General features: G+C 42.6%; 2 protein-coding genes and 1 long non-coding RNA gene across 4 annotated transcripts; 2 read left to right on the top strand and 1 right to left on the bottom strand.

Moving 5' to 3' along the window:
• Window positions 1–955: 955 nt before the first annotated feature.
• On the top strand, window positions 956–10,198 carry MED4 (mediator complex subunit 4). Of its 2 annotated transcripts, XM_076363838.1 has the most exons (8): window positions 956–1,075; window positions 3,479–3,545; window positions 3,901–4,071; window positions 4,445–4,502; window positions 5,469–5,555; window positions 6,383–6,514; window positions 9,408–9,625; window positions 9,769–10,198. In XM_076363838.1, the coding sequence occupies exons 1-7, from the start codon at window positions 987–989 to the stop codon at window positions 9,578–9,580; spliced, it is 777 nt and encodes a 258-aa protein (XP_076219953.1). In that variant the 5' UTR covers window positions 956–986; the 3' UTR covers window positions 9,581–9,625; window positions 9,769–10,198. The 2 variants fall into 2 exon arrangements, with proteins under 2 accessions (XP_076219953.1, XP_076219943.1); XM_076363828.1 differs by having other exon boundaries at window positions 9,408–10,198.
• Window positions 10,199–12,233: 2,035 nt separating this feature from the next.
• Window positions 12,234–15,168, bottom strand: NUDT15 (nudix hydrolase 15). Its single transcript, XM_076363848.1, has 3 exons — window positions 14,974–15,168; window positions 14,625–14,815; window positions 12,234–14,186 (listed from the first exon to the last, which is right to left on the bottom strand). Exons 1-3 carry the CDS (start codon window positions 15,123–15,125, stop codon window positions 14,041–14,043), a joined length of 489 nt encoding a protein of 162 aa, XP_076219963.1. The 5' UTR covers window positions 15,126–15,168; the 3' UTR covers window positions 12,234–14,040.
• A 156-nt stretch (window positions 15,169–15,324) lies between these two features.
• LOC143173588 (uncharacterized) lies at window positions 15,325–17,160 on the top strand. The gene is made up of 2 exons (XR_012997613.1): window positions 15,325–15,536; window positions 16,983–17,160. It is a non-coding gene; the product is annotated as an uncharacterized LOC143173588 (long non-coding RNA).
• Window positions 17,161–25,111: the final 7,951 nt, after the last annotated feature.

Raw genomic sequence — 25,111 nt, 5'->3', positions numbered from 1 at the left:
ACCCCACCCAGAGATAGAGGCCTGTTTACAGCACCAGCCCATATACAACAACATTTAAAAAAAAAACAGTGTTTTTTAATTATAGCTCAACTGCTGACAGGATCGGGGGCAGGATTTGCATCCGTTACCCGCCCCGATCATCGTGTGCAGACCTCTGTAATGGATGCAAAGCTGCCTTTAGCCTCCACGGATAGATAGGTCTGCATCAGCAGGTCAGGCAGGTCACTGCTAGGTCCTGTCACTTATGGAACAGACAGCCCAGGTAAAAGGAGCTCTTGGCTCTGTCTGATTTAAAACTCGGTTTTTTGTTACATTTTCAGTATCAGCCACATAACTTTCTTCAGCCATTAGTACAGCAACATTTCTTCCTCCGTCTGATAAAAAGCACCTGAAGGATTTTTGGACATCAGGACCCTCAGACATCGAGTTAAAAAAGTTAAGACGTAATTCAGTCTTAAGCCCTTTCTCTGCAGTTTGTTTCCTGTGTCTTTAGCGTACATCTGAATCTCATCTAGAGTCTCTTCTGTGGAAATCCGGGGTCTAGAAACGGCATTCAAAACAGCAACGCGCGCAGATCCTTGTGTAACGACCCAGCTCCAGGAGAGGGCGTTTACAAACACACATCTGGCCTCGCCGAGGCAGATGTGACCTCCTTTCCCCTCACACCCACGGCTCTCCGCGACGAGCACCGTTCATCTCCCCCGGCCGGCCGGCCGGCCGCCCAGCCCTTCCTTCCCCAGCGCCGCCCGGCCCCTCCGCGCCTCACGGCAGCCGTCACCCCTCAGCCCCTTCCCGCCCCCTGCGCGCTCCGCACGGGGGGAGGGGAAGGAACCGCCCTCCCAGCTGCCGGGTCGCCCTGCGCATGCGCCCGCCGCCGGGCGGCTGCAGCTCGCGCCTCCGCCACCGGGGGCGCTGCCGGCCGCCCGCGCGGGCCTGGCGCCCCCGCCGGGAGGTGGTTCTCGCTCGGGTCCGCGCCCGGGATCGTGATGGCGGCGGCGACTGGGGGAGGTGGGGAGCGGAGCAGCACCCGGGACCGGCTCCTGGCGGCGCTGGAGGATCTCGAGCTCTTGGCCAGGTACCGCGCTCTGCCCCCGGTGCCCGGATGGGACGGCCCCAGGCGGCGGCGGGGCGCCGGGGGTGGGGAGAGGGTGCTCGGCGCTGTACGTGCGCGGGGCTTCCGACGGGGGCGGCGAGAGGAGCGGGTGCCCCTGGGGTTGGGCTGGGAGGGGATCGGCCTGACCCGACCCCTCGGTGGGCTGCGGGGCGGGAGGGGGGCCCGGCCCGGTGCGGCCCGGCCCGGTGCGGCCCGGGTACACGCGTTTTCCTGCTCTCCTGCCGTCCCCAGGCCGGCTCCTGCGGGAGAGGCGTTGGAGCTGTGCCGGGGGACTTGGTCCGGTCCTGCGCTCTGCTCCGCAGCTCTCACCCGAGTAGGAGAGCAACGGCGGTGCTTTATTTCCTATTTTCAGAGCAGAAGGAGAGCTTCCTTATCCTTCCACTTGCCTTTCTTTCTTGGTTGACACCTGCATTTTCTGTGAAATACACCACCCCCCCACCACCCCCCCAATCCCGATTTTAGGCTTTTTATTATTCACTAAAATTTATGTTTAAGTCAGAAATTTGTAGATGGTGTTGCATGACTTAAGGCATTCTGGTCGTTGCCTGTATTAGTGTTAAACTCACTCCAAGTAGGCTGCAGAGCTTGTGTTTGGAGTGATATAAATGCTCAGAAACTTAGTCCCATGCTCTTGAGGCTGGACCGATAACCCTCGTCCAAGTTGTCCACCATGTTGTGGAGGCACAGGTGGCAGTTAAACTAGTTAAACTGGTTCCTAATTATTTTCATTCTCTCGAGGAGAACACGAGTTTAGGAAAACTTTTTCAGAGGGAATAACCCATACTATCTATGTGGCTGGCTCACTGTGTATGATTACCACTGGTAGGACAAGGACAGTATCTTGGTCAATTGCTCTTGCTGTTTCTGGCTAGGTTTTATTTTCAGTTTTAGATTTTATTGTGACATATGGGTTGCTGGAGAACATGTGGTTTTGGAAAAAAAAAAAAAAAGACTTGCTGTTTATCTAAAGGTTTTTTTTTTTTCTTTTTTTTAAATCTTGGGACTAATATTCTGCCGTAATGAATCCAGAGCAACCCTCAGCAGCATTTAGTGAATCTTCCTGTTGATCAGCAAAGTGTTGCAGCACTGTGGAGCTAGACCTTTCACAGTCATGGTACTGGTTTGGTGGTAGGGGCAAAAAATTAAGCAACATGTCTAATCTGTAGCTGTTGCGTAGTTTTGAATCTGCGTCTGTGCATTATTCAGCTAACACAGAACAGAATTAAAACCCTCCATGACATCAGCCTTGATGGCGGTAGTTGACCTACTTACAACAGATTTTATTTGCTACTGCTCAGTGTTGGTCAGGTATAATAAAGCTTTAGTGATAATGACAAGTTTCTTTATTCTCTAATTGTTTTAAATTATTTTAGTGTTTAGGAGTGACCAAGAGACATAGACCAAGTTGCTAGTTAGAGCTTTACTGGTGAGGGGCTTTTTCAGACATTTTGAAAAGTACCCGTTTTCATTTTAAGGTTCTGGCCCCACTGCTGTATGTCGTACATCCCACTTGAGCTGCTTGCACTGGACCAAGCAAAGAATCAGTACTGTTCCAAGGACAGTGTCTTCAGGTAGACAGTTACTCATGCCTAGCGTCAAACTGCCATCCATAGCCTTAGAAGCCAAATAAGTTCGCTGAATTTACAGAAAATGCCTTTTTGCATCGTGGTCTTGTTGTTTAGCGAGTCCCCTCTGAGGTTTTTGATGGCTTTTCAGAATGGTGGCAAAGTAAATGGGTACCTGGAAGCGTGATCAAGAGGTTTGTTTGAGAAGCACTTCTAACCTAGCACCAGAATATTTTTTTTTTTTTTTGGTATTTGTGTGTGTGTGTTATACAACAGATATACCATTGTGGAAATACTCGTTGTTATAGAAGTAGCTTCACAACAAACTCTTCAGGTGTTTGAAAGCATAGACTTAATTGCTCTAATCCCAAGTGTGAAACTTGCTCTGTTGGGAAAAAATGGAGGAAAAGTAGAGAAGTAAAATAGCGAAGAGAACTTTAATGCCCTCTTGCAACAAACAAAGGCAGTAGGATATGAATGCATTTCATTGTGCTGTTTCTTCTCTCAGCTTCTGCTTATGTCTTATGTAGTTCAGCAGGAACTTAGCACGTTTCATGAGTGCAAATACACATGAGCACTTCATGAGCTCAAGGAAAAAAAACGTGCTCCAATCATGAGACTATTCACAGAATTACTCTTAGTTGAGAAATCCCTGCCAACACTGTACTGTAAAACTGTAAAATACTCAATTCCATGAATACTTCTGTAATGATATCAGTACTCTGACCATTTTGGGAGGACTTGATGTGATTTATAAATAATGCCCTAGAAAATTGTGCAAACAGAGTTTTCCTTTCAGGGAACTAATTGAAATTTTGGCAATTTCAAGAAACCAGAAGCTTCCACAGCCAGGAGAGGAGAGCCAGGTAAGCTGACTTTCTAAACTGTATTTCTTTGGGTGAGCACAATGCTTTACTTCTAATTGTTTCCTTTTTTTCTTTCTTTCTCCCTTTGTCCTTGCCTATACTCAGGCTAATGGTGGTGATGAGGTTTTGGCCCCACTACAAAGGCATTCACAGTCCTCATGATGTTGTTTGTTTGTTTGTTCATTTGTTGCATGCTTCATAGGCTGTTTTTGCAAATAGAGGAAGAAATGTTGTTTCATTTTTCATGCAGACAGAAATACTCCTACGGATGTCAATCGTGCTGCAAAGAAGAGCAACTGAGGGTGTGTTGTTACTCTAGCTAAATTAAAAGTTCTACAAAACTCTTGTTCAATAGATCCTGGAACTGCTGATACAGAGAGATGGAGAGTTTCAAGAGCTAATGAAGTTGGCAGTTGATCAGGGGAAAATCCATCATGAAATGCAGCTTTTAGAAAAGGTAGTAGAAAAGAGGGATAATGATATTCAGCAGCTGCAGAAACAACTAAAAGAAGCAGAGCACATACTGGTAAGCTCATAATGATGTGTTTGCTTTTGAGCATCTACTTGTGAAAAAGGTGGTTCTGGAGAAAGTGGTGTTGTGTTAGTTTGAGAAGATTTAAATATTTAAAACTTCATAAGAGCTTAGTGGTTTGAGGTTTTTTTCAGTAGTCAAATACTGTTTAGTTATCATGGTATTCAGTTTTGTTTTATAATGGTAATTTTCTTCCAAACCTACTTTACTTCTGCATATTTTGAAAATGTTCACTGAATAGTTTCTCTCTTAAAATGCAACTAAATGCAAGGGTTTATTCACAGAGCCGACTTTATGTAGAAGTTTACAAATTAAAGATGCATTGAAGGTTTGGTTTAGTTTTGTTTTTTTTTTTTTTTACAACTAGGCAACAGCTGTTTATCAAGCAAAGGAAAAGTTGAAATCAATTGAAAAGGCAAGAAAAGGTGAGTGTTCATGATTGTACATAGTACATAAATGCAGTTGTAAAGAAAGTTGCTAGTGAGCTCAAGTTAGGGTTATTTTATTTTTTTTAATTCTACTGTCACAGATTTTGGATGCTTTGTGTGTAAACAAATTTCCATTTCTTTATGAACCTATAACCATTTCCTCAGAATAAAGGCAGGAATGAATTACTTTTTGTGGCAAACATATCTTAATATTAAGCTTAAATTCAAGTGTCTCAACACTCTTCTTGGACTGATAATACTATATCTGATTACCTAAGTGTCTCACCAAATTGCCTCAGTAGGTCTACTGAGGAAAGGGAGAGAATGTTTGTGTGCATATGCGTTGTATTTGAAAGACTGACTAGCTGGTGATACTGGTTTGTATTTGTAGCAATTGCTGCTACTCTGTGGCACTTACCAAGCTAAACTGACTTTTTTTTTTTTTGTGGGAGGCATTTTCTTGGTGGTTTTTTTTACGGTGGTTTTTTTTTTTTACAGTGTCTTATCTCTTTCATTTATAAAATCAAGGAATTTCATAAAGTTTCTATTACTGTAATACAGGCACATATTTAGAAGGACTGCTACATGTGTGCTCTACATTACTAAACAAACAAAAAAAATACTGTACTACAGAAAATTCCATAATAAAGCAGGTGCTGAAGTTGTCTTACAAATTGTGCTTGTCAAGTATACTGCTTCAGAGACTGCTTTGTGTTTTTTCGTGAGGTTGAAGAACTGTTGACATTGAAGGTGTACTGAACTCATGGCTGTAAAATCAGTTCACTGCAAAGCTCATCCTTGCATAATCTAAGAATCCTTTAAGCAGTTATTGCATTTGAAGCATGCTCTTAATGTTTGACAAAATGGCGTTCCCAGTCTTTTCGATATTAGTGTCCAATATTCCGAAATAATTGAATGATGCAATCTCTTGAGAATATAGTAACTTTCCTTCCCTTTTTCCAGGTGCCATTTCCTCTGAAGAAATAATTAAATATGCCCATAGGATCAGTGCTAGCAATGCTGTTTGTGCCCCTCTGACATGGGTACCAGGTAACTATCAAGTTTATGACAATAGGTTAGGGGTTGTTGGTTTGTTTTTTTTTTTTTTTTTAATAATAAAGCATGGTCAGTATCTGGTCTTATAATGCTTTTATATAGTGAAAAAACACTGCAGTTTATTAGAGTAACATTGTTTTCAGCTGCTATATCTAATATTTTCAACAAAAATGGATATCCAAAGTCCTGTAGACTTTATGTACATCTTCAAAAGGCTATGAAACTGCATGCTTCTCTGACTGGCCTCCTCTGCTCTCCTTTGTTTGCTTTTTTCCCCTGAATGTTGGCCCCAATTACTAGTTAGAACCAAGTCTGTTTAAAGACTTTTCCATGTGCTTGGTTGTGTTCCCTCCTGCCCCTTATAATATTCTTTACAGGGGATGTTAGTAATCAGTGGAGTCAGAAGCAGGGTTTTCATTGTGTCATGTTTCAATTTTGGGAACTATCCTCCTTGTCTAAAATGTGAATGTGTTTTTTCCAATTCCTGTCCTTGCTGTTCAGCTGTGAAGTAGCAGGGAGAGCACAAATATCTTCTAAACATGGGGGTTTTTGTTTTGTTTGGTGTTTTTTTTATTTAAACGTGCTTTTTCTGCCACGTTTGAATGAACAAAGAAAATCTAAGTGAAAGACACAGACTTGGTTTTTAACAAAACAGGTGTGATGCTCATTGCTGATCCAAACAATCACAGTATGGGTTTTTTTGGTCAGGAAACTAGGCACTGAGGAAAAAGTTAATGTCTGCAAGACAATTGTTAAATATTTAAAAACATTTATTTGTGTGTGGGGTTTTTTTTGGGTTTTTTGTTTTTTTTTTTTTAAAGGGGACCCACGTAGGCCATATCCTACAGATTTGGAAATGAGGAGTGGTCTCTTGGGTCAGATGAACAACCCATCCACCAATGGAGTTAATGGACACTTACCAGGGGATGCACTTGCAGCAGGCAGACTGCCAGGTAAGAGAAACTCAGTTTTGTTTTGTTTTTCTTTATTCTTTGTACAGTCATAGCAATTAATATGTTTCCCTTAGCAAAGGCAAATCAGAGTTAAAATAATGAAAATTATGGCTAACGTTGTTCCCTAGCAGTGAAGATCTAGTAAATAAAGTTAACAATTAGAAATTGCATGGTTTTGTTTCATGCTAAATCATGCTGCAGACACTGCAACTAAGTCAATATAAACAAAACTCACTTAGTTACCCTTCAATTCACTTATTTTAAATTGCTGTAAATTAAGTGGTATCAAATCATGTTAAAAAGAAGCATTTTCAAAGCAAACTCTTCTTAGCAGTGATGACAAAGTATGGAATTGTGAAAGCTGTATTCAGAAGAAAAGGGGTGTATTGTCATCCCCTACCTTCCTTTAAGTCTATGCTCTATATAGCAAGACTGTTTGCTTGGAAGTTCTGGATTGAAAAGACATTGCAAAGCACAGCTGCTGAGGTAGTAGCTTGAGTGTAGGAATCGAGCTTTAATCCCTTAATTGCTTAGTGAAATGGGCACTTCCACTGACTCTAGTGGGATTCATTCATGCTAAAATAGAATTTAGCAGTAAGTTACAGTAACTGAATCAAGAATTCAGGGGTTCTATACCTGTGCAGCATTAATCTACTATGGTTAGACTAAATTGTGGTAAAATTCTTAGTTGGATTCATAGGAGATCTGTAACAGTTCTTACCTGTCTGTTAAGCCACTTGCAGGTGTTACGGAAAGCTTGTTTTCAAAATTTGTACTGAATATATTAAAAAAATCTGTATCGCGACTCCATTGGAGAAATAGCAAACTTGGATTTTGTGTTTCCAATCATCTGTCTAATCCTCTTGTCACCTCTTAGGAAGTGACTTAAAGTTCTGCATCATCTTGCTTTCTAAACCTCTGGCCTTGGATGAAATGGGTCAGTGAGCTGAATAGGAGTGGGACCCTGACATCTGTCCATAGCAACCCACCAGGGAAGTGCTGAGGATGGGCCCATGTATCTTTTCTGTTCTTTTGAAATACGGTCAGAGGAGATGTTAAGGTTGCGTCTTCCTCATGGAGTTGTTTCAGTAGAGCCCATTCTGGCTGGCTCCTCTGCCTTAAGGGATGCAAACTCGTTCCTTTTTCACTTTTGAGTGCTGTCTCTGTAAGAACTGAAAGCCCACTCTTTAGGACTTTTCCTTGAGAAGCTGGAAAATGTGGGATTTAAACTCCTCAAATAAAGTTGTTAATTGAATCTGGGTCTCCTATGTCAGGGGAAATCCTCTAATTACTAGACTGTCAGGTAAGAAGGAAACATCAAAACTTCATTTAAAAGAAAGTAGAGGCTGGCCTGGCATTTTGTGTAGGGATCTTGAATCTGTTGGTGTGTGGAGGCATGTCCCGAGAATGCTAATCATGGGATCTAGTCCTTTTAGAGACTTCTGCAGAGATGTGCAGTTACTGAGTCCTTACTGAGTCTGCAAGCCAGCCACTAGGCTGCTTGGTAGCCTCAAAACTTTGGGGCTGCTTAGCACACATATTCAACCTGGCTTAATAGTAGACTGGTTCCAGCATTGAAGCACGGCCACAGGATGTAAAACACTGGCTTACATTCTCAGCTGTTTCAAATAAAGTTGCTTAACTTCACCACAGCTGGGATGAGACCACCTGATACTACTGTTGGTCTTCCTTAAGCGGGCACAGAACTGGCATAAAGGCTGCATTATGTCCTCGCATCCACTGGTGGGTCGGATTTGTACAGCTAGGTAGTGCATCTGGTATGAGGGGACTGTGGCTGTAGTTCATATGTGGAATCTCAGGTGTCTGCAGACTTAAAGAGCAGGACCTACAATGTGTGTGGAGTCTGTGCGCTTCTGAGTTAGGCAGCACCTGAGTGAGAGTAAATCTGCCATATATAACCCCCTGCTTAGACAGTGCCCTCTTTTTCTGTACTCAAAGTCCCACACGGGGGGCTTTTGTTCACTTCTAACTCTGCCTAATTATTTTTAATTCTTGCTGTTAAGTGGCAGATAGCTGGTTTCTTCTGTGGGATAGGCTTACCTACAGTGCCTAGTAATAAGTGGAGAAGAACTGAAGCACAGCAGTAGGAATGTAAATTAAAAGGAAGGGAGCAGAAATGGCATATAGATGTCGACTGCAGCTTTGAAATGGGAGCCATTTTGTGGGCAAGGAAGGGAGAGACTAGGAAGTGTTGTGGGAGGAGGGTAGGTTGGTAGGAGATGGCTTTGGAAGTAGGAGGAGAAGAGAAGAAACAGTGAGAGCTGAGAGAAGTGAGAGGCAACTGAGGCTGGCCTGGCTGGGGCACAGTGGGGCATTCCCACTTTTCAAGTATCTCTGTGGCCCTGGTTTTTATAGTAGGACACTCTTCTCCTTTGCACTTGATGCACCATATTTGCTGTTGGAAAAACAATAACCACGGTGTTTCAGCCAAATTTGGATAAAACCTTTTACTCTGAATTTCTATAGCCTACCTTAAGTATTTTTTTGATCTAATGTTTTAATCTATTTATGCATACTGACAGAGGGTGACCATTTTCATTACTGCCAGTGGTTGTGAATGTTAAGTCAGTTCAAACTGTGCTTTGAAGATTAAAAGCTCTGTACGAATATATACTGTTTTGAAGTGGAGTGATGGGAGATCAAGAGCCACCTACATAAATGGACCTCTCCGGCAGAGTAGGCTTTTACAGTGATAGAATGGCTCCATCATGAGATGTTTTCCAGCTCTTACTGGAGGGTTTCATTTGTCCGAAATTCAGGAATGATTTTAAGATTTGTTTTAATTTTAAATTGGAGTTCTGGTTGAGCTGTCTTGTTGAATTTGTTGATATGCAAAGCTGATAGTTTGATTGATTATGCCCCCTTTTTCCAGATGTGCTCGCTCCTCAGTATCCTTGGCAGTCAAGTGATATGTCAATGAACATGCTACCTCCTAATCATAGTAATGACTTCATGTTGGAGCCTCCAGGACACAATAAAGAGAATGAAGATGATGTAGAAGTTATGTCAACAGACTCCTCAAGCAGCAGCAGTGACTCAGACTAGGTACAAGAGGGACAGTATCCCTAGTAGACCTTTCCTGTGGTGAAGGTAGGTTGGATGCGGTTCGTCACAAACTGCAATACCCTTTTGTTATGCTGGTGTCCCTGTGTAGGGAGAAGATAACAGCTGGCTCAGAAATAGGGTGACTAATTTAAAACCATGGACTTTAGAATTTCTTTTTTTTCCATTAGATGTTCAAGTAAAATGACTGGGAGCTTTCTGCTGGAGGAGAGATGTCAAATTTCCAGTGATTATGTAAATGTGTGAATGTGTATGTTTGCAAAAGACACGGGTGTATATATATATTTACTACACATTAGATGACTAAAGTTCCTGGGAAAAAAGGTGTAAGGGGAATCCCCTTGTATGTTTGTTAGTAACTTTACTCTTTTGATGATAGCCTTTTCTATGGCACAGAAATGAGGCATGAAATTTGTTATTTTAGTATCTTTTTTTGTTACTGCCTAAATCCATGTTCTTGATCATCTTGTGCGTGCCGAGAACAAAAATATGGCAATAAGGTGTATAAAAAAAAAAAGGTTGTAATTATTGTAATATATAATGATTTGTCATAAATAAACTCAGCTTTGATGTAACTTTGCTTCATTTTGCAAACTTAAATCTTTGAGTTATTGTGTAACTTCAATACTCAGCACATTTTATCCCAGTATGTAGTTGAATTCTGATTCAGTTTCAGAAGTTTGTACTCTGTTTTCTGCTTTGCAAAATGTCAGGTCAGTATTAGAAGCAGCTGAGCAGTCAGGAACTGAAAGTCTGTCCTTTTCAGCTGAGCTTTATCAGGTACACACAGAACTGGGCAGACCCTGAGGCAGTGATGTTGAGTGCCCATTCGCAAGACTTCACCGATACTTTGGTTAAGCATCCTGGGATCCTGGAGATGACACGCTTTGGGGCACGCTGCAGGTTCAGCTCCTTTCAGTTCAAAGTGCTCACAGATTCTTTATTCTTGTCATCTATAATTTTTTCAGTTCTTTGAACCTGCTAATTTGTTTACTTCAGCAGTTGCATTTCCTGCCTCAGCTACAATGTTCTTTCATCTTTCCAAAGGCACTTCCCTTGGCTTTCCTTTCCTTGTTCTGTTTTGCTTAAGGAGTCATCTTGACAGCTACTCTTCTCTTTAGTTTTCTGATTTGATGAGAGGGTTACTTATGTGAGCTGCTGTTCATGGCAGTTACAGGTTTCTGCCCTGCAACGAGGCTTCCTGAAGCACAGATGACAATTCTCTCCACTTTTCCATTTTGTAGATTCCTTGCAGGAAGTATCTGATAAATCAGGTACTTCCTCATTTGCTCAGTCTTTCAAATATTGCTGTCAGGAATGCTGCCACATATGACCAACATACGTACAAATCCCTTAAGGATGTAGAAATGAAAAGGACCTCTTCAGTCAGGTTCAATCATAACACAGGACAGTGTTTTTTGTTTTAAAAGAGAAACGGGGAATTTGTTTTTGTCTCAGCTGTTACTTTTGGAAGTATTTTCAGAGTTATTAAAATTTCACCTCTATTTTGCAGTCTGAAGTTATTCACATACATATATATTTTAACCTTTATTCAGTATAAACTTTTCCTCTTTGGTGTTTACCCCCGTTGTCTTTGCAGACAACTGTATTTCCTATTTAGTTCATGTTAATCCCAATACATCTGGCCTCTCTCAATCATCCTAGTTAACCTTGCCTATCCCTGTTCTAGTTCACATTGTTTTTTCTTAAACCTGTGTGATCAGAATCATACACAATATTGCAAAATGCAGTTTCTTAATGTTTTGTACCATTGGATAAGTATTTTCTTCCCTAAATGCCCCTCTCAACACATCTTATGACACAGCCACAGCTCACTAGTCTCTTTCATCTTCTCATTTGTAAGGACATTTTTTTCTTGGAATGAAATACAAGTAGATAATTAATAGTCATGGAAAGTGTAATGTACGGTCTGCCCAAAAGTCTTATATGGCTATATCATGTGATTCACTAACTGAAATATCATGGAGGTGGGTGATTGTTTCCAGACATAAATAAGAGTGAACAGAAGCAATGACCGCTTCTTTTTCTGGGTTGTTTGCTAGTCCGCTAAAGGATTAAATGGGACCAATGCGTTACATCTAAGAAATAGGTAAGAAGACAGCTCTGCCCACTGTTCACTTAGCATAAAATCAGACTTTGGGTAGAAGATGCATCCTCACCAGTTTTTTTTACATCAGTGCTCCAAACTACATATGGTTCAGGAGTTTTTTTTCTCAATGCTGGATAACTATAATGCCATTTTAGGTGAATTCTGTCTATTACAAGCAATTTAACAAACCACAAATTTTTAACTGCATGTTCTGTTGTTCAGTGGCTTAGGTGTGTACATAATAGATTTTCCTATTTAGCAAAAGTACCAAAAATCAAAGTAAACAATGTTTAGTTGAAAGGACTGAGTCTTAGCAGCTAAAAACTACTGAGAATCAAGTTTTCTTGGGGGGAAAAAAGTACAAATGCATGACACATACAAAACAAATTATTTAAGTTAGGGATTGCTGATTGCAGTAATGCACTGTAGTAATTTAATCAGTCTACTTAGAAAGGATACAGAAACCCTGACATATAGAGGTACCGTTTCAGTAACTACTTGTATATTTACAACAGACAGAATGAATATAACCATTAACGGTAACAAAATATTTATTGCATGACAAACCATTTTACAGTGACCTCGGTTTTCCCATCAGGAGCTAGATGCCTTCTAAAATTTAAAATTGCACTAAATCATTTTAATCATATTTTTTTTCATCATTCTTTGGGACAGATTGGCAGGACATCTGTCAACTCTTCCTACAGCCTCTCGGTTGACAGCTGAATGGAATAATTTTCAGTGTACATAAAGTTGCTTTCAGGAAGAAAATCTCCACTTCTGAATAGAAGAAAATAAGCTTTCTACAAAGATACAGTAGTAAAGGAATTTTCAGTGGTATTTCAAAACTGCTTTATAACATTATCTTCTTTCTTCACTTCAGAGAAGGAATATCTGTCCTAAAGGAAGTTGTGCGTAGTTAATTCTAAGCAGGAGGCTTGCTATCGTCAGTAGCATCCTTATACCTCCTATCACTCTGTCTGCTTCTCGACAAAAAGAGCCATCTCCATTTAAGAGAATGTATGTGCAAAGTAAGGAAAAGCTTTAAACCCTTCAAGCTAATTTCTTTTAAGAACTGACAAGTCAATTCATAATTTCACACAATTTTAATCTTTCAATATTGTTCTTATGCTCTATTCAAAAGAAATTAAAGGAATCTTAGAACATTTTCTACAATGGGTATATCTAAAGGAAACGGACAAAAACTGTGTTTTAAAAGAACCATGAAGAGAAAAAAAATTAGCCAATTAGTGATTTTTTTTAAAAGCCATAACCTAAAATTAATTGCTTATGTCCTAGTGAGTAGAGCTGGAAAAGAATCAAATTTGGTTACAGAGTCTAGAAAAAATGAAAAATGTAAACTCGTCGTTTTTGTATATCTGTGTACTGTGATTTCATTCACTACCAATTCAATCCTTTAGTCATATCAAACTGAAAATTAACAATTCTATCAAATCCCAGTAGCCACACAGAATTACACCCATCTGTGCTATTTAATACTGACAACGCTCTTTAGCCGAGAAGTATGACTGTCTGCCGTAGAGCTACACCTGTAAATGAGATTAGTTTGTACAATGTTATTTGCACCAGCCTAGCAGAACACTGTAGGCACCGCCCCACTAAACTATTAAGGGTTTAGTAACACGACCAGGAATTAAGATCAACTGCAGAGACCCAAAACACTTCTGCAGATAAATTCTAATGTAACTGAGGTTGCAAACAGAACTCTGTAATGAAAGGGGGTGGCAACAAGCCACCGCAACCTTTTCATGTTTATAATACTCTGATTTTCAAGTATATGCTACTGTCTGCAGAATGAGGCATTGTCTGTAAAATGTGACTGTTGTTCATGACAGTATCTTAACTGAAGCTATGAGACAAGGCTAAATTTAAAAATTGGTCCGAGATTTATAGTTACAGGAAAGCAGCGTGATATACAAAGTAGTTTTACATAGAAAGCAGGAGAGTGGTTTAAACAAATCGGTTTCTCTTGGGCCTGATGCTGCAGCTGTTTCCAAGTGAGTAAGCCTCTCTGACTAGCTCTGACTTCCAAAGGGCTATTCACCTACATAAAGATTAACCAGATAAAACACTGTGGGTTTCCTATAAAAGAAAACATTAATTGTTAACCACTAGAGCTAGAAATAGCTCTGGAATGAGAGACAACTGTTGTGTGAAATACGGTAAAAGCACTGAAACATTTGGCATCTTTTTGGCTTTGGGAAGGGTAATATTTTCACATGGGCAGAGCGAGCATGATATAGCCTTTTCTCTTTTTATGCCAAAAAAGCAGGTCTGTCCTTTAGTTTGTTATATAATGTACAATTAGTTTTTACGCTAGTTGGTGACTTCCCGTGTACCCTTTTAGATGATCGAGCTCTTCTGTAAAAGGATTGTAACCTTGCTCTCTTAAACAGCGTAAGGCCCAGAACAGTTGATCTGCTGGAGGAAATTCATCCCACTTAACCCATTCCCAACCTGTAGGAAAAACAAAAAAAAGAAAAAGCCAGAGTATAAAATTAATCGCGTAACAACTCTGCCTCTGCAAGCCTGGGTGGACTGTGCAGAATTTACCAACACAAATTCAAGGTCTCTGTTGCGTACGCAGCTATTTTAAATTTATCACTCTCCTCCCCTTAAGCCTCGGCCCTACTGGAAATGGGTGCTTTCTCAGGTCTGCAGAATCAACGTACCTGTAGCCACTCCCTGACCTGCTTATGTCAAAGTCAGGTGGTAATAAAGGGGAAAAAGAAAATAAATTAAGCTAAAACGTGCTCAAACCTCTGCTTCGATGCAACCGAGTTAAGAGAACAGCCGCACCCGCAGCTCTCCGTGCGGAGGAACCCGAGGAGCAGCGGCGGCGGCGCCCCCCCCCCCCCGGGATGGCGCACCCCCACCGCCGCGCGCGCCCCTCACCCTCGTTCTTCTCGGGCTCGCGGTTGCGCGGCTCCGCCTCCGGCTCCGCCTCGCCCTTCATGAGGACGGTGACGTAGTGGTAGCGCGCGGCAGCGCACACCGAGTTGACGGCGGAGGCGAAGCGCACGTTGCGCAGCCGCAGCGCCGCCTCCTCCAGCGTCTCCCGCGCGGCGCACTCCGCCAGGCTCTCCCTGCGGGCGGGGGAAGGCACGGCCGCCTCAGGAGAGGAGAGGGGAGGGGCGGGCCGGGCCGGCCGAGCGAGGGCCGGCCCGCGGCGGGCAGCCGGCTCTCCGCGCCGCCGGCGTGCGCGGCCCCGAGGGCCGCGGGGGGGGGGGCTTGGGGCGCCTACCCGAACTCCAGGTGGCCTCCGGGGAGCTGGTAGGTGCCGGCCCCCACCGGGCCTTTCCTCTTGCCCAGGAGGACGCAGTTGGGGTGCGCGGGGCTGGTGACCACCACCCCCACGCCGATCCCGGGCCGCGGGGGCTGCGTCGCCTCGCCCATGACGGCCGCGGGCGCTCGGGGAGGCTCCGCTCCGCTTGGGCCCGGCGCGCGGCGGCGGGCGGGGGCGGCTCCTCCGATCAGGGGGCGACCCGAGTTTGGGAGGTCGTTGCCCGGGGAGAGGGGAGGGTGTTGGGCGTGCGCAGGGTGCGCATGCGCGCTGGGGGTGCCGTCGCTTCGGGGCGAGGCCTGCGGCTGAGCGGGGTGAGGGCGGCTCCGCCGGGGCGCCCCGGCCTCCCCCTCCCCGCCTCTCCCTCCCTGCGGAGCCGCTGGGGGGGAGCGGCCCGTCTCGCCTCCACCGGGTAAATAATCGCAGGCGGAGCGTTGGGGGACGCTGGATCCGGTCTTGGACGACTCTGCTCGGCGTCGCTGCCAGCAGTACGAGGGCAACGCCTGTCCCTTGCGAGGAAAGCGGTGAGCTTCGCAGGCAGGCCCGCGAGAGGGAGAGATACTGCCCGCATGGCGAAACGGCTTTGCATTTTGTAGTTCTCTCTGGGTTTTTTTTTTTTTGGCCTCTGAATACAAAGGGGCTGATGAGGTCACCGAGACTTGAAAATAAATATGTGCAAATGAGGGGCACCTAAAGCCAAACAAACTAGTTACAACTCGGTTTCTTGGAGATCAGGGTGCCAGCTGGTCTCTGACTGCAGATTTGTTCAGAACTTTAAAAAGTGGCCCTTCTTAGATTAGCCCACAGTTCCTGCTGGGCGAAGTGTCTGACTCTGAAGCATGACTAAGAAATCGTTTAAACTACAGCCTTAGCTAAGCAGAGATCCAGAGGCAGAATAACAGTTCCTGACTGATAAAGAAGAAATCAAAATTTCTGCTAGCAAATACCTTCATTTTCACAGTTGTTTTATTATAGAAAGATAATTATGTAGAATATAAGATAAAAACTTTAATGTTCCTTATAAACAACTGTAATATTTGTCAGACTTTCCCCTTCCATCAATCAGCCTATTGATCGCAGCCGGGGTACAAAGTAGTATTCCTTTGCAGGACTTTCAAACACCTTTTTAGTAAGGCTTTGACATACTTGTATACAGATGTTTTTATTTACTTATGAAGGTCATAGGGCCAAACTGGCTGAAGAGTAATCACTGCGTTTTGTGGGATTAGTTTTCTGGCGTTTAATTGCCTGAATGGGCTCAGTACGGCATCAGATGAGTCCCAGTGCTGGCATGAAGGAAATGTCAGCAGTGTGTGTGGCTGGGCGTGATAGAAGCAAGGCTGCCCTTTGACAGTAGTTGCCTGTTTTGTTTACCTGTAATGTCAGCCCATGCCCTGAATTACTGACGTTAGTAAATAATAATAATCTTGGGCAAATTGCCAAGCTAACTGACTTCTTGTAAACCAAGCTCATTTGTTTATATCCATCCTCCAGTACAGCTGGAGTATCTTAATCTCCAGATTAAACATCAGTCAGTTATGATGTTTACATATTTACATACATAAATATGTATGTATGTATTTACAAATTAAGATGACAATGATCTTACAAAAATATTATCAAAGACTTTTCCTAACCCACTAAGCTCATTCTGGTCCAATATGTTAAAACACCACAAGGCTGTTTACTTGAACAATGAAAACATTCTACTTTCTGTGTACACCATTTTCCTGTACCTTATACCAAACACCATTTACAAACAAGTTCGAGGGTGGCCCACTGTCATTCTACTCATACCTTTTTAAATACAAAAAAAATACAGTCATTATGCTTGTCAGAATGGTAGCAGGATACCATTTCTTGCAAATATTATATAAATACAATTATGTAGAATATAAAAACTTTCATATTTCTTATAAACAACTGTAATATTTGTTAGTAGGCTAAGATTTTCCCTTTCTCTCTACCAGCCTATTGATCACAACAAGGACATGAAGTATGCTTTTATGGGACTTTAAAATAGCTTTTTTGGTAGTGTTTTGAAATCTATATACAGATGTTTGTATTTAATTGTTCCCATTTCTTCATCTTATGTTTGTGGTCATTAACATAAAAAATACCGTGTGAAAATAAAACACGCTTTGTTGACTGAATCTGTTCTAATGGGTTTCTCTTCAGGATTTATTTCGGATATGGGCATGCGCTCAGAGGTTTTGCACAGATCATGAAGTAAATATAGTAAATATAGTAAATATATATATAGTAAATATATATAGTAAATACAGTATTTCTGAGTGCGATGGTGAATAGACAACCACTGAAGAAAAGAGATGAGAACAAGCCAAGAATGAGAAAGTAAAAATGTATCTTCTACTATTGTAGTATGTTGAAAAGCTTACAAGGTTATGATTTACGTGCTCTTGTAAACTTGTTTATTAATATTTCACCTGACAAAGTACTTCTCTGAGAGAAACAGCTAAAACAGTGTATTTAAACCAGTATGCGTCCAGGCTGCTATTGAAAGAGAGGCACCTACTTTTCAGGCCCAAGCACTTGTTCCTCATGCTGGTGCTGTTATTGAAGTGGCTGTGCAGTGAACTGATCTGGCTCCAAAACAAAATTTTTTTTTCGTGAATTTGTTTTCTAGCATGCTGTGGGCAGCACAGGGAGGGGATGGGACAGAGTTAGATCAGATTAAACATAGCATGAAGCCAAACCTAACTCAGCAAACTAGGAAAAAGATTATTTTTCTCAGCAGGATGGGTTCCCTGGTATGATTTACAGCTCAGGTACATGAGTGATTGAATTGGCACAAAGGAGGCAGCGAATATGAGCAGCTGGGAAAAAGAATGATGGGACTAACTATGTTAGTGACAGGCCAGATTTATGTCAGATTAAAATGACTACACAGCTGTTCCTTAAGAAGAACACATAGAGAAATCAGGTCAGAAAAGCACACACTATAAAAAAGCTGCTTGAAAACCAGCTATACAACCAGAAAACATCCGTCTTTCTGAGAATCTCATGCATGCGGTTCTGTGGCTGTGGAATTTACTACATACTCACATTCGCTTAGCAGAAGTATGAACTGGAAGATGTAAGGATTATGTTTAAATATTTTACATTGCAGAGCTGGCATTCAGAAGCTGGGTGGAATGTGACAGCAGTGCATGGCATCAAAGTCCTGCCAGCAGGCTGACTGAAATGTGAGCTTGAAAGATGTACAGATTTTCCCTCACTTGCATTCAAGCAGCTGGTTGTCATCCTGAACCCTAATACTGGAAATTTAAAATTTAACATTGTTAACTGTTTCCTTGCTTGTATTTTAGCAGAAATACTGCCGTGACACCTCATGCTTCCACTAAATTGCCATGTCTCTTAGCATAAATCATCCCTTGCTGTAATGTTACAGCTTGATAGAAATTAGTACCAGAAATCAGGAAATGTATGGTACATTGTTTTTAGGTTGAAACATAAATATGTTCTGATCACATGTCCATAATAAAATCCTGTAGGTTTTTTTTAAAGGGAAACAGTAATGTTCTGTTGCAATTTTAGTTGGATGGAATGCGCATCTCTGCCATTATATATTACTGTGCAGAGAGCTGAGCCTCACCTAATAAAGCAGTGCCAGAACTCCTTTGATTTGGGAGCTGAAGTGAGTCTCCTGGAGACTGACCTGTCTCTGCTAGAGCAGAGTGTTAGGGTGAGAATGACAGAGCACTAGAGCGGGTCGCTCGGAGAGGCTGTGGAACCTCCATCCCCGGAGAGGCTGAAAACCTGACTGCACACAGCCCTGAGTGACCTGCTGGAAGCTGGCCCTGCTTTGAGGAAGGGGTGGCATGAGGGGAAGAGGAGGGGTTGCAGCAGATGGCCTTCAGAGACCCCTTCCAACCTAAACTGTTCCACGATTCTATTCTGGCAGCAGATAAGATTTCTGCTTAGAAACTCATGTACTCAGAATTTGCAAAAATACAGAAATTTGTTAAAAGGTCTGCACCTTTTGATTTAAATAATGATTTTAGTTTCATGGAAGCAAGTAGCTCCTAACTCTGACATGAGCAGCTACACTAATTTGAAGACCATTCATCTCTGTAAAGCCAAGAAAGGATGATAAAGCTTGTAAGGTCACAGAGGCCTGGATCTGTTAAGTCCTTTGAGATCTCCTGGGACATACAGTGCTACAGAAATACGAACATGTGTGGGTGATTTTTATTTCTTGTGGAGATACCAGGTATAGTTGAAGTTGCTTAGTAGTTTTCAATTCCTTGGGTTTAGTTTTTGCAAGTTTACTAAACTAAACCATAAATATTGATCCCATAAATTTCTAGCATGTTATCTTTGTGCATCAACTTTTGGGGGTAATTTCAGCAAAGCCAATTCAGTTATTTCTGGGAGATACGCTGGGGAAATAAAATTTGGGTTTGGGAACAAAAAAGCCTTTCAGGAGGAAAAAGACGCTCAATGGTCAAAGGATGAAAATCTATTCAAGTTAGCATCAGTAAATCCCTGTGCCACTTGTGCACAGAGCTTTTTAAAGGCTTGCTGTTACTACCTGAGTATTTCACCTCACATGGCATACACCAGTCCCTTCAGCTTAAATTTACCCACTTTTCCTTGAGATGCTCTCAGTTAGAACTGGGAGGTAGTTTTGCCTCACAGCTGAGAAATCAGAGCTATCTGCCCTTGTTATGTTCAGTATCAGCAAGTGAGTTAAGTCACCAGAAGCGAGTGTTCAGTCAAAAACTGCTCACATAGTCAATAAATTCAAGACGTGATCTAATGAGCTGTCATACGCTGCCTCTGAGATGCAGTGATGGCAAGAGAGTATTTAGTCCTCATGTTTTTGGGTGAAAATCCTGGCTTTTTTTCCACAGTAGGATGCTGCACGCTCACCTCTTAAGACAGGAGCTCTTGTCCCCTTTCTCTGCTGGGCTGTTCTGTTGACACTCAGCTTTAGTCGTGTGCCAGAGTCTTTTCCACGAGGATGGCCAGCCTGCTTTATGCAGCTGTGGTTCTGCATTGACCAGGTAAATACAGCTGAGCACCACTCTAGCTATGCCACCTTTAACATTAGGAAAGGTGGTAATTGGGAGAGGTTGATAATCTACAGCTTCCTCCTTCAATGGGGATAATATAATTCCATGACTGGTATTTTTCCTTTTTTTCTCCTCAAGCTTGCTATCTTAAAAACGTATGAAATTGCACTGAAGATACATGTTATACTAAAAGGGGTGCACAGCTTTACATCTGAAAGTGCCAATGAAAATTTTACCTACACATTTAATGTTGGGTTTTTTTTTTTTTATATGGCAGTCCAAATATAGAGAGTAGCTGCTTTAGACAAAACAAGGAGAGAAACCAAATGCAATTTTTTGGGGTTGCCTTTTCCATTTAGATTCAACCACTAAATTGTCCTGATTCAACAGGAATAAATGCTGCCATGCTTGTAAGCGGAGTCTTGCATGAAGTTGGTAGCTATATCTTCTACTAGGATATTGTGCAATAAGTGCTTTGGAGATTTTAGCTAAAACAGGATTCTCTAGTAGAGTCTGGTTCTACAACAGTAAAACAGACTTTGCTCTTTGCTGTCACATAGCTTAAGAGAACTCAGATCCTTGCAAGATATGTCTGAATATTTTATATATTCCTATCATTACTTGCGTAAAACATCACAGAGTAGCTGACAGGAGTTATTTCCTATTCAACAGCTTGTCATGCAGTTTGTTAAGCCAAGATGTACTACCCCGTGTCAAAATGTCTTGTCTTTTGATCCCTAAATCCACTCTTATTTTCCCCCTTCTACACATGTGGCAAACAACTCTTACGATCTTTAGACTTTTGACAATACACCTATTCTGCTTTAGTTTGCCTTCTTATAATTTGAGATTTTTTTCACTTAATTTCCTTAATATTAGTTCTTTCAATTGCAAATATGCTTTCATACTGATAATTAATATTAATTGCTTGTCAAATAATTTTTCTTTTCCCTTCAGTTTATAACAGATTTGAAATTTTGTATGTCTCCATCTAGAATTTCCTGAAGTTCACAAAATGCATTTTAATAGTAATAAAGAAAAATGAAAGAAGATGGGTGAGAAAACAGTTTTTGTTCCAACTCTTTAAAAAAAAACCCCAAATCACTGAGAAGTAATACTTTTCATTTTTAGTACTTGTTCAGGTCCTCTGTGATAGTGTTTGCACTGATTCTTACCTGCACACAGTTTACTGTAGCATGAACAATAAGCTGTTGAACGTTGACCCTGACCTATGTACCTCTGATCTGATTTCCAAAGCTTAGATAGGATTCAGACCTAAAGGTTTAGTCAGTGCATTGTGATGTAAAGACCAGCTTCATGGTTCATTGCTGCAATGCCCATCCAAATTTCACTGCAGGAGAAGAAATGAATTTGATCTGCCTGCCTGAACTTACTGGGAAGTGGAGGAAAAGAAAGACGTGTTGTCGTGGCGGGGTCACTGGTTAAGTCCCATGTGGCCTGACTTCCCTTCCAGGCTTTGCCTCTGAACTTGGTCTCTTCCTTTTCCATGGCTGTCAAATAGTATACGGCTAGAGAAATTCTTTGTGGTTTAACCAGGCAGGCAGCTAAACACCACACAGCCGTTCGCTTACTGCCCCCCCCCAGTGGGACGGGGGAGAGAATCAGGGAAAAAAAAGTAAAATTTGTGGGTTGAGATAAAGACAGTTTAATAGGACAGAAAAGGATGGGAAAATAATAATAATGATAAAAGAATATACAAAATAAGTGATGCACTTATTTTGCTCACCACCCACTGAACGATGCCCAGTTCCTGAGCAGCGGTTGCCGCCCCCCGGCTAACTCTCCCCAGTTTATATCCTGAGCATGACGCCATATGGTATGGAATACCACTTTGGCCAGTTTGGGTCAGCTGTCCTGGCTGTGCCCCCTCTCAGCTTCTCGCTGGCAGGGCATGAAAAGCTGAAAAGTCCTTGACTAGTGTAAGCACTGCTTAGCAACAACTAAAACATCGGTGTGTTATCAGCATTATTCCTATCCTAAATCCAAAACACAGCACTGTACCAGCTACTAGGAAGAAAACTAACTCTATCCCAGCCAAAACCAGGGCAGCATCCACCCCTGATTCTATACCATCTACATCGTGCCCTGGTCCCCACACTTTCCAATACATTCCCATTAATCACCACCACTTTTCCTGTCTTTTGAGATATAGGTACACACAGATATCATTCCCTTAGTCTATGGGCCATCCCTATAAAATGTTCATTGAGTTCATTTAGTCCATGACTTTGGGCTCCATCTGTTGTAACAGTCCTTCAGAGCAGGAGAGATGGTGTGTGGTGTTGCACTGTTGCACGCTGAAGCCAGTTTTGGTCCCATCACCGCTGCACTTGTCCAGTTCTATCATCACTGCACTTTGCTCAGTTCCAACAAAGTTCATTCTTCATTAATCTAGGGGATTCTTACTGTAATACTGTTGATATGGGATATAGCCACCATGGAAGTGATGATATACAGTGTTATGTAGCAATTAGCATCACACAATTCAAATCATTGGTTATTCTCACCCAAAATCAAATCCCCTTGAGGTACACATTGGACTTCCCCATCCTCCCACATCTCTCATCAAGTGCACCCAGGTCCTTTAGCAAAAGCAATCCCATGGATGGGTTTGCCTTTCCCGAGGCAGGAATAACCCAAACTGTTTTCCCCAGCATGTTTTTTACGTGCACTACAGGGACTTTATCCCCTTCTACAGTACATAAAAGTTCTGACTGGGCAGGGCCAGCCTGATTGGCAGATCCCCTAGTGTTGGCTAACCGGGTGGCTTTTGCTCAATGTGTGTCCCAATGTTTGAACGTCCCGCCACCCATTGCTCTCAGTGTAGTCTTTAACAGTCCATTGTATCGTTCGATTTTCCCAGAGGCTGGTGCATGATAGGGGATGTGATACACCCACTCAATGCCGTGCTCTTTGGCCCAGGTGTCTATGAGGTTGTTTCAGAAATGAGTCCCGTTGTCTGACTCAATTCTTTCTGGGGTGCCATGTCGCCATAGGACTTGCTTTTCAAGGCCCAGGACAGTGTTCCGGGCAGTGGCATGGGGCACGGGATATGTTTCCAGCCATCCGGTGGTTGCTTCCACCATTGCAAGCACATGGCGCTTGCCTTGGTGGGTTTGTGGGAGTGTGATATAATCAGTGTGCCAGGCCTCCCCATATTTGTATTTCAGCCATCGTCCTCCATACCAGAGAGGCTTTAACCGCTTGGCTTGCTTGATTGCAGCGCATGTTTCCCATTCATGGATAACCTGCGCAATAGCGTCCGTGGTCAAGTCCACCCCTCGATCACGAGCCCATCTGTATGTTGCATCTCTTCCTTGATGGCCTGAGGTGTCATGGGCCCACCAAGCTACAAATAATTCACCCTTATGCTGGCAGTCCAGATCCACCTGAGCCACTTCAATCTTGGCAGCCTGATCTACCTGCTGGCTGTTTTGATGTTCTTCAGTGGCCCGACTCTTGGGTACGTGAGCATCTAAGTGATGGACTTTTACAACCAGGTTCTCTACCCGGGCAGCAATATCTGGCCACGGTGCGGCAGCCCAGATGGGTTTGCCTCTGCGCTGCCAATTGCTCCGCTTCCATTGCTGCAACCACCCCCACAGGGTATTTGCCACCATCCATGAGTCAGTATAGAGATAGAGCACTGGCCACTTTTCTCGGTCAGCAATGTCTAAAGCCAGCTGGATGGCCTTCACTTCTGCAAATTGGCTCGATTCACCTTCTCCTTCAGCCGTTTCTGCAACTTGTCGCATAGGACTCCACACAGCAGCTTTCCACCTCCGATGCTTTCCCACAAGATGACAGGACCCATCAGTGAACAGGGCATATTGCTTCCCATTTTCTGGTAGTTGATTATACAGTGGGGCCTCTTCAGCATGCGTCACCTCCTCCTCTGGTGATATTCCGAAATCTTTGCCTTCTGGCAAAGAAAAGGTGAACGTGTCATTTCCAAGAACTGATGTTTTTAAGGTTTGGGTTGCGCTAACTCCCGACCACCTTGTACTGACAGTCTGAGCCGGATGGTGGCACTGCTGATCAGTCAGAAAGCAGACAGACATTCATGAGTTTTTACAACGAATCTCGGTTAGACCAGTTCTCACAGCTGAGGAGGAAATCAGACAATGCAACATCTAAATAATTAACATTGTCCATACAGCTGTGTATCAGACTATAGACAATGGCAGTAGCTGCCACAATCTTTCTAGAAGTCCTTCAATATTGCAAGACCATGTAACATTTCTTCTTTTGATGTATAAGATAAAAACTATCTTAATCTTAAATCTGGAAGGAGAAGTCACTCGTAGTGAGAAGAAGAAGATACAATAGTAGTTGTACTCTGAATGTCTTACAGCTCTTTGCAAAGGCAAGAATGAGTTATAAACACGGAGAGATTTGCCCAACTTCCTTGCAGTAGCAAGCAACTTAGTGAGGATGTAAGTCCGGTTTCCTGACCTGCAGCCAGTACTCGTATCTGAACAGTAGCTTTGGGCTTTTAAGCTTAAGGTTTTAAGTTTTGCCAAGCGTCATTACATGGTCTTTGTAAACTTTGTTGGATACCCTTTCTTCCCCTTTCTAGGGAGGAGGTAAGTTTGGAGAATCTCCCAGAGTTACGAGCTTTGAAGTTTGTATGTGGACATGATGTACAAGTACTGTCCTGCGATGTAGCCACAGGCAGGCCTGGTGACCAGCAAAGAGCCACTGTGTGTACAGAGGAGAGGTATTTTGGTGGAGAAAGAGCACAAAGTTTAAGTGGTTGTTTTGGTTTTTTTTCCCCCTTGGCAGAAGGAATTCTTTTATCAGCTGTGGTGGAAAACTATGGACGGTCTATTAAAATTTTGCAGCTGCTTACAGGTTCAGTGACATGTCCTCCTACCTTGAATGTCTGAATGTAAGAGGTGCAGATCTATGCTAACGGGTGACAACAACACTATACACAGACAGCAGAGGACCGGAAGCAAAATAACTGAACTATGGTTACTCTGTCTTTTGCAGTACTCGCCCAAGGAGAAGCTATGATAGTGCACATTCAGTTTCAG

Source organism: Aptenodytes patagonicus, chromosome 1 (assembly GCF_965638725.1).
Source record: "Aptenodytes patagonicus chromosome 1, bAptPat1.pri.cur, whole genome shotgun sequence".
Lineage (NCBI taxonomy): Eukaryota > Metazoa > Chordata > Aves > Sphenisciformes > Spheniscidae > Aptenodytes > Aptenodytes patagonicus.
The sequence above is the reverse complement of the archived record's forward strand: the minus strand, read 5'-3'. Positions and strand labels throughout refer to the sequence as shown.

Bases quoted from the DNA above. Each gene is read 5' to 3' on its own strand.
- MED4 (XM_076363838.1), top strand. From the start codon at position 987: ATGGCGGCGGCGACTGGGGGAGGTGGGGAGCGGAGCAGCACCCGGGAC. The intron at 1,076-3,478 runs GTACCGCGCTCT...TTTTCCTTTCAG, and splicing joins GATCTCGAGCTCTTGGCCAG to GGAACTAATTGAAATTTTGG. The intron at 4,072-4,444 runs GTAAGCTCATAA...TTTTACAACTAG, and splicing joins AAGAAGCAGAGCACATACTG to GCAACAGCTGTTTATCAAGC.
- NUDT15 (XM_076363848.1), bottom strand. From the start codon at position 15,125: ATGGGCGAGGCGACGCAGCCCCCGCGGCCCGGGATCGGCGTGGGGGTG. The intron at 14,816-14,973 runs GTAGGCGCCCCA...CCCCGCCCGCAG, and splicing joins GGAGGCCACCTGGAGTTCGG to GGAGAGCCTGGCGGAGTGCG. The intron at 14,187-14,624 runs GTGAGGGGCGCG...TTTTTCCTACAG, and splicing joins CGAGCCCGAGAAGAACGAGG to GTTGGGAATGGGTTAAGTGG.